This window comes from Mirounga leonina, unplaced genomic scaffold, assembly GCF_011800145.1.
Source record: "Mirounga leonina isolate KUSES-001 unplaced genomic scaffold, KU_Mleo_1.0 Mir_129, whole genome shotgun sequence".
Lineage (NCBI taxonomy): Eukaryota > Metazoa > Chordata > Mammalia > Carnivora > Phocidae > Mirounga > Mirounga leonina.
The window spans coordinates 79,506,681-79,515,464 of NW_023270323.1; the positions used below are offsets into that span (position 1 = coordinate 79,506,681).

General features: G+C 43.6%; 1 protein-coding gene across 13 annotated transcripts in view; it reads right to left on the minus strand.

Annotated features, from left to right (window-relative positions):
* GRK4 (G protein-coupled receptor kinase 4) overlaps positions 1–8,784 on the minus strand; it is a 99,130-nt gene that overhangs the window by 15,080 nt on the left and 75,266 nt on the right. For 12 of the 13 annotated variants that reach the window (XM_035005410.1, XM_035005418.1, XM_035005412.1 and 9 more), the window contains one exon: positions 4,406–4,443. The exons of the other annotated variant lie outside the window; for it this stretch is intronic. In XM_035005410.1, the coding sequence (XP_034861301.1) occupies positions 4,406–4,443 (38 nt within the window). The remainder of the gene's footprint in view (positions 1–4,405; positions 4,444–8,784) is intronic. 13 annotated transcript variants of the gene reach the window in all.

Genomic DNA, 8,784 nt, shown 5'->3' on the forward strand with positions numbered 1-8,784 from the left:
CTCTCCTATAGAAAATAATAGGCATGATAGAGCTTCCTTTTTTTTATCTCAACTACCAGTTAAATTTCACAAACCAAGTCCCTCTTAATTTGTAAGTTTTCAAAAAATAGGGCTGACATATTTAGGATGGACAAACAGTAAATGCACCTAACAACCTAGAACAGATGATAATCAGCTTTTTTTTTTTAAAGATTTTATTTATTTATTTGAGAGAGAGAGCAAGCACAGAGGGAGAATGAGGGGGAGAAGCAGACTACCTGCTGAGCAGAGAGCCGGACACAGGGCTCGATCCCAGGATACTGAGATCATGATCTGAGCTGAAGGCAGACACTTAAAACAACTGAGCCACCCAGGTACCCCAATCAGCCTTTTTTTAAACTTTATCTTAACTCCAGTATAGTTAACATAGTGTTGTATTAGTTTCGAATGTACAATAGAGTGATTCAACACTTCCATATATTACTCAGTGCTCATCATGGTAAGTGTCCTCTTCATCCCCTTCACCTGTTTCACCCATCCCCCCACCACCTCCCTCTGGTGACCATCAGTCTGTTCTCTAGAGTTAAGAGTCTGTCTTTTGGTTTCTCTCTTTTTTTTCCTTTGTTCATTTGTTTTGTTTCTTAAATTCCATGTATGAGTGAATCATATGGTATTGGCTTTCTCTAACTTATTTCGTTTAGCATTATACTCTCTAAATCCATCCGTGTTGTTGCAAATGGCAAGATTTCATTCTTTTTATGGCTGAATAGTATTCCATTGTATATATATATCACCTCTTCTTTATCCATTCATCAGTCGATGGACCCTTAGGCTGCTTCCATAGTTTGGCTATTGTAAATAATGCTGCAATAAACATAGGGGTGCATGTATCCCTTTGAATTAGTGTTCTCATATTCTTTGGGTGAATACCCAGTAGTGTGATTATTGGATCGTATGGTATTTCTATTTTTAATTTTTTGAGGAACCTCCATACTGTCTTCCACAGTGACCACACCAGTTTGCATTCCCACCAACAGTGCATGGTTCCTTTTTCTCCACATCCTCACCAACACTTGTTCTTTCTTGTGTTGTTGATTTTAGCCATCTGACAGGTGTGAGGTGGTATCTCACTGTGGTTTTGATTTGCATTTCCCTGATGATGAGGGATGTTGAGCATCTTTTCATGTGTGTGTTGGCCATCTGTGTGTCTTCTTTGCAGAAATGTCTGTTCATGTCTTCTGCCTATTATTTCTAATCAGATGATTTGTCTCTTGGGGGTTGAGTTTTAGAAGTTCTTTATATATGTTGGATACTAAGTCTTTATTGTATGTGTCATTTGTAAATATCTTCTCCCATTCAGTAGGTTATCTTTTTGTTTTGTTGATTGTTTCCTTTGCTATGCAAAGATTTTATTTTGATGTAATCCCAAGACTTAATTTTTGCTTTTGTTTCCCTTGCCTCAGGAGGCATATCTAAAAAAAAAAAACATTGTTATGGGTGATGTCAGAGAAATTACTGCCTGTGTTCTCTTCTAGCACTTTTATGGTTTCAGGTATAACATTTAGGTCCTTAATCCATTTTGAGTTTATTTTTGTGTATGGTGTAAGAAAGTGGTCCAGTTTTCCCAACACCATTTGTCGAATAGACCATCTTGTTCCCATTGCATATTCTTGCCTCCTTTGTTGAAGATTAATTGTTGAAGATTAGTTAAATAAACCCACATGTAATTGTGGGTTTATTTCTGGGGTTTCTATTCTATTCTATTGATCTGTGTGTCTATTTTTGTGCCAGTACCATACTGTTTTGATCACTACAGATTTATAATATATCTTGAAATCTGGAATTGTGATACCTCCAGCTTTGTTTTTCCTTTTCAAGATTGCTTTGGCTATTTGGGGTCTTTGTGGTTCCATATCAATTTTAAGATTATTTCTTCTAGTTCTGTGAAAAATGCTGTTGATATTTTGATAGGGAATGCACTAAATCTGTAGATTGCTTGCAGTACTTTAGACATTTTAATAATATCTGTTCTTCCAATCCATGAGCATGGAATATCCTTCCATCTGTTTACATCATCTTCAATTTCTTTCATCAGTGTTTTAAAATTTTCAGAGTGCAGGCCTTTCACTTCCCTGGTTGAGCTTATTCTTAGGTATTTTATTATTTTTAGCATAATTACAAATGGGATTGTATTCTTAATTTTTCTTTCTGCTGCTTCATTATTGGTGTATAGAAATACAATGGATTTCTATACATTGATTTTGTATACTGCAACCTTACTGAATTCATTTATCAGCTCTGTAGTTTTTTTCGTGGAGTCCTTAGGGTTTTCTGTATACAGTATCATGTCATCTGCAAATACTGGAAGTTTTACTTCTTCTTTACCAATTTGAATGCCTTTTAGTCCTTTTTCTTGTCTGATTGCTGTGGCTAGGACTTCTAGTACTATGTTGAATAAAAGTGGTGAGAGTGGACATCCCTATCTTGTTCCTGACAGGGGAAAAGCTCTCAGTTTTTCCCCATTGAGGATGATATTAGCCATGGGTTTTTCATGTATGGCCTTTATTACATTATGGTATGTTCCCTCTCAACCTACTTTGTTGAGAGTTTTTACCATGAATGGATGTTGTACTTTGTCAAATGCTTTTTCTGCATCTACTGAAATGATCGTGTGGTTTTATCCTTTCTCTTATTGATGTGATATATTACGTTGATTGATTTGTGAATACTGAACCACCCTTGCATCCCGGGAATAAATCACACTTGACTGTGGTGAATGAATTTTTTAATGTATTCTTGGATTCAGTTTGCTAGTATTTTGTTGAGGATTTTTGTATCTATGTTCATCAGAAATATTTGTCTGTAGTTCTCTTGATAATCATCCTTTTAAACCTAATTTCACCACAAATGTCAGGTTATGCTTTACAGACAAAAACAGAAACCTCAACAAGCTGTCTAGATGGGAAATGAAAGAGTTACTCTTATGTTCTATGGTTTCTGGTGGAAATTAGTTCTTGGGAATTTTAAGTGGGTGATACTAAAAAACCTAAAATCAATTGCATTTATAAGTCATAAAGTATAGCTAGGATTACACTTTTAAAATTAAAAGAGTAGGAAAACAAAAAGAAAAGACTAAAAGTCTCCTGAAATCAAGAAAAGCAAAACAAAGTTCTGTCATTCCTTTCCATTCTTAACAAGAATGTGACCAGGTCCAAGTATCTAAAGAACAAGAAACGGTAGACACCCCAGAAATGACACTTGGCACGTGCTTTGGGACAGGATGGCAAAGGTCGTGGTGGCCATGCTACCACTGTCAGCAACTGCACCAAGTTCTACTTTAAGGGCGTCCATGAGCCACAGCAGCGCCTGGATCGGATGTGCTGAGACCCTGTGTGGAGAACCAACCAGAAGTGAGCCTCAAGGGGCACAAGTGTTTTCTCAGAAGCATTTGCAAACCCTGGTCAAACCAGAGGCGGTTCACTGGGAGTGGGGGCGCACACAGCCGCTCTCCAGCTGCTCCCAGCTGGGACTCTTGCCGAAGCTGGGAGCAGCGGGGAGCCGAGCCAAGACTTTTAGGCCCCCGGAGAGTCTGCAGGGACACAGACGCAGCAGGACTCTGGTGCTCCCAGCACTACAGAGACATAGAGACCCAGGGCCCTCAAAAACAGAGCCAGCTTCATCTTCAAAATATCAGAGAACAGAAGCTAGCAATCTATGTAAAGAATAACTCATAAAGGGCGGCTGGGTGGCTCAGTTGGTTAAGCGACTGCCTTCAGCTCAGGTCATGATCCTGGAGTCCCCGGATTGAGTCCCGCATTGGGCTCCCTGCTCAGCAGGGAGTCTGCTTCTCCCTCTGACCCTCCCCCCTCTCATGTGCTCTCTCTCTCATTCTCTCTCTCAAATAAATAAATAAAATCTTAAAAAAAAAAGAATAACTCATATGCCCACATCGGATTTATTTCAGAAATCAAAAGTTAGCTTAACATTTGAAAATTAACTATATTAACAGAAAAAAGGAGCATCATATAGTCATCTTGATAGAAAAAGCACTGACAAAATTCAACAACCATTTGTTATTTTTTAAAAAAGGAAAATTCTTAGGTGCTCTTGGGTGGAAATACACCTCTGAGGGAAAAATCAAGACATGGACCAACAGCAAGAAATATGAGAGAGAAAAATGTTCTTATTGTGGATTTATTTTAATATGTTCCTAAAACTCTAATTGTTAACTGAAAATTATGACCAACTCTGCTTCTTGCCTAAATAAAGGGGAATGACCATGTTATTTCTATTATATTTTCCAAAGAGTTTTCCTTTTTGTTGTTGTTTGTTCTGCAACAATGGGCTAAGCCCACATCAACATTCTGTAACCAAGTCCCTCTTAACAAAGTGTTATGCTTTAGATGTGAAAAGCTCACTCACTTACCACGGTCATCGAGGAGAATATTCTCAGGCTTTAAGTCTCTACAAAGGAAGAGACAACAACAAAAAGCTCCGTTATTCAGAAGGTGACACTGGTTCATCAGCACCCAGCAGAAATAACCGCAGATGTGTGTACTATGAGCAGCACCAAGGACGGGGGATAACAAAACTGTCCTTTGTGGGTCACATTGTGAGTCCTTCACGCCGTTGCTGGAAGGACGAGGACGCCACAAAGGTTCATCTCAACCAACACCGTGCATGTGACCGCAGTGTGCTCTGTCCAGGTCCGCAGGTCTGAGACAGTTCAGTGATGGAAGGCACAGCCCTGTAGTAAGGACTTAGTCCTTAATGAACTTGGCTCAATTTCCCTTATCACTCATATATGTTTTAACATGTCAACAACTGAAAATTTCCCATACCAGAATAACTCAGCTTTGGGGGTCAGACAGGCACGGATTCAAATCCTAGCTCTGCCACTCTTCCGCTGCGTGACCGGAACTGCTCTAGGCCTCAGTTTCCTCCCCTGTACCGTGGTGTGATCCACACACACCCACTTCCCCGGTGAGGCAGGGTTGGAGGAGCTCAGGCCTTGCAGGAGGAAGCGTGTAATCAACAGCCGCAACTGGGGGAGGGACACCACAGGCTTTGAATAAATACAGATCACTAAAGAATAAAATATCTTAAATGTAATATTCCAAACAGCTTGTTTCTTACCTTTGAAAGAAAAAATTTACTTTTCAGAGAATTTATATTTAACTCTGGTTTCAAATGTGGCCCTATCACAACACCCCGTGTCCCCCGAGCATCGCCCCTCCATCTGTGGCCAGATTACGAGAACCTCCACAGGAGAGCAACAGCGGATGGAAGGCGGTTGAACTCGGGAAAGCTCCGTAAAGGGACAGAACCAGGAACTAGCTGAAGTGAGCCCTCCCAGCACCCTCAGAGGCCGCAGTTAGTGTGAAACCTGCTCAGGCCCAAACCCACACCCTCAGGAAAAGATGAGAAGTGAGCCTGTTAACAGCTCACAGACAGGAGAACACACCCTGAGTGGCTGCACAGGAACATTGCTGTGGTGCCGGCCATGCCCCCACGGTCACGGTCCCCTTGGGGAGAGGAACCAGCGGCAAAGGGGCAGGTGGCTTCCGCATTTGCATCTTCCAGCCACATGCATATGCTCCTGCACTATCTGGGTGGGATGATGAGCATTTCTGTTTTTCCCTTTATTGTTTTCTGTATTTAAAAAAAATCCTTATAAATGCTATTGAAAACAAAGTAGCCTTCCTTACATGGAACCTCCACAGCCTGCTCGTTTACGTAGGCTTACGCTCAACAGCAACACAACACCTGCCCCCCAAATTACTTAAATGTCTCCCGGGACGTCCTAAACCTCACTGCTCCAAGTGTGGGCTGCAGAGCTGGTCCGAAAGCCGGCTGTGGGCCAGCCGTCCACTCAGCTGTCACCACGCACTGCGGGTCAGCCGGCTCGGAAAGGAAGCACCGGCAGCAGGAGTAATGTCAGCACCGCACCCAGTGCCCGCCACGCACGCCACGACTGTGCTCTCACATGGCGCAGGCACCATCTCCTATCCGGGCCCCAAAAGCTCTGGGAAGCAGCTGTAGACAGAGTGCAGAGTGCTGGTCTTGAGGACTAGCAAAGTTCAGTGGGTCACACAGAAGCCAAATGACAAGCTAGAACAAGGCGCAAAGGACCCTTGCTCGCCCTGCCCTGCCCCACACGCTGGACACTGGACACGTTCGAGTATCAAGCACCACCGCGTTAGGCCACAATGTGTTGTTGTTTCTTGCACCTTCCTTCAAAGACGATTTCTCCAGGCTTTTGATCAACCTAAAGGCTCTCTTCACAGGTCTCCAAGCTTGGGTGCGGGCCTTGTGTGGAGGACGCTGGACAATGCCTCATCACTGGTCAGCCACTCAGCCTCCAGGATGTGGCTTCCTCAAGTGTCAGGCGAAGGGGTTTCTTTTGGTGATCTTTTCGGTTCCTTTTGGATTGCAAAGTAATGATCCAATCACGGTCTTAAGCCAGGAACACAAACAAAGGTCAGCATGTACAGGAGGGTTCAACCAATGCTGAGATTAAAATAAGTGAGACTGTCTTCTTGCATCTGTACAGTCTCCCACCCCGCAGCCTACTGACTGGAGTACGGCTTATGTATCATTTGTTGTGCTCTCAAGCCATTTAAAAGTGATCTTGTACCTCCATGCTCTGGGCCACCAGAAACTCATTTTGCTGGTTGCATGTCCATCCTCTTCTTGTTAAAAAAAAAAAGCACTTGCCATTTGGATCCCATTTCCCAGCCTGTCACTGAGGCATGAATGACCATGAGAAGTTGATTTCTGGACCCTGAGGCTTGAACCTCTGCCTGGTCCGTGGTTCACCCGCATGACCCTCCTCTCGTCCCAGCTCATGCCTGCATCGCAGTACCCTGCTTTCTCCTGGTGACTCTCTGTCTCCCACTAACCCCCCACTCCCCGCTGGGTCCTGCCAGTTAGCCAGCCTCTCCTGGGGAGTGAGGGCGTGCCTGAACAGCCTGCTGGGCACACTTTGGGAGTCAGATGAAGAGAACAGCAGGGGTTGGCCCGGCCACAGGTGAGGGTTTCCTAAGCCCTGGCATAATTGGAACTTCAGTAGGGTCTAAATATACCATGGTCTTGGGAAACAGCTCCAACCCAATCAAAAGGCATCAGGAGCAATGTTCTTGATCAGGGAAGGGGCAGAGTAAGGGAACCAAAGCAAAAAGAACTTTGGCTCACTCCCTAAGTGTTCCCTTAAACATTCTTCAAGATAGTATGACTCACTAGCCTTGGGGCAAGAATCTAAGGTCTGTCCCCATTGCCTGCCATCCCACCATGCACCCCACCTCAGAAAAGCTGATCTGCCTAAGAGAGTCTCCAGGGAATGGGTCTGTTCGTTACTATTGTTTTTAGAGACAGATACTATGAGGCAGAAATTTCCAATCTGGAAAAATGTGGGTCATAGACAGATGAACAGTTCTTTTAAACGTTAAGATCTGCCATTCTTACTTTAAATTAACTTCCATGTTTCAAAAATGATGGAAACAAGAGATTATCCTTTGAGCACTTATTGTAAATGGTAAGCATATCTCCATTTCTGTGTTCATTTGCACGCTACCCTTCTAGCCTCTAGGTTAAAGGTTTCCTGAGAACAAGGACTTCAAAATCCAATTTGTTCCACAGAGTGTGTGTCTAGCACGCAACCAAGAAGTGTGTATACATCTGGGACTCAATCTATATTTCTGGAATGACTGAAAGATCCTTCTTGCTACTGAAAAATCTAATGTGATAGCAATAATCTGTACTGTCCAATGGCCTGTATGAGCCAATTCACTACTGAAACAGTCTCGGTCCCAAATGTCTCCTTCCCACCATTATTCTACACCCCAACTGCCTTCTCCTCACAGCGGATAATATCATCTACTTTTCATTCCACAACTCATTCACTAGAAAAAGAGATCCAAAGCACAGCTAAACATCCATTTCCCTTAATAATTTCCAGCTATAGCATTCCAGACAGGTGGGAATGTCATCCTGTTTAATCAGGGAAGAGCTCTTGAGAAATATAACAAAACAGTAAAACTGCCAGCTCAAAATTCAGGTTTTCCTCCTGTTCCGGAAAAGAGTGAGGCACAAAGCACAGAACCCAAGACCTGGATCAGGAACCGTCACCCACGAGGAAGGGGACAAGAGACAACCTCTCCTAACTCTAAGTGGACACGACCCCGCAAAAGACTGCGGGGAAGACACAGAGACAATGTGTGCCAGAGCGCTCCGCAGATGAATGCTGTTCCTATACCTGTGACCGTGTCCAGCAGCACTTTGTTATTTATATCATAGTGGCGGTTTTCTTCAAATACAGATACATGGAAACAAAGTAAACGGGCACGCGCCACAAGGTTAATTTGTTCATCATTAATAAAATAAAACTCTAGAAATCATCTTGATTGAACAGTTACTTTCCCTGTTGTGAAAATTAATAAACGGAAACTTCATTTAGAACGGAGTCTGGAGGCAGGTGGGGGGCTCCGGCCCTACCATTCCCGGTCAATCGCAGACCCAACAGGAAGAGACGCACCTTGCACCTGGATATTACCTTAGCTACCACTCTACCATCCCCGCAGGAAGAAGGAGGGTTTCCTCCTCCCCCAGCAACAGCCCAGCCAATGAGAGACATTCACAGCCCGGCCAACGAGAGACTGCCACAGCCCGGCCAATGAGAGACAGTCACAGCCCGGCCAATGAGAGACAGTCACAGCCCGGCCAACGAGAGACAGTCACAGCCCGGCCAACGAGAGACAGCCACAGCCCGGCCAATGAAGGACAGTCACAGCCCGGCCAACGAGAGAC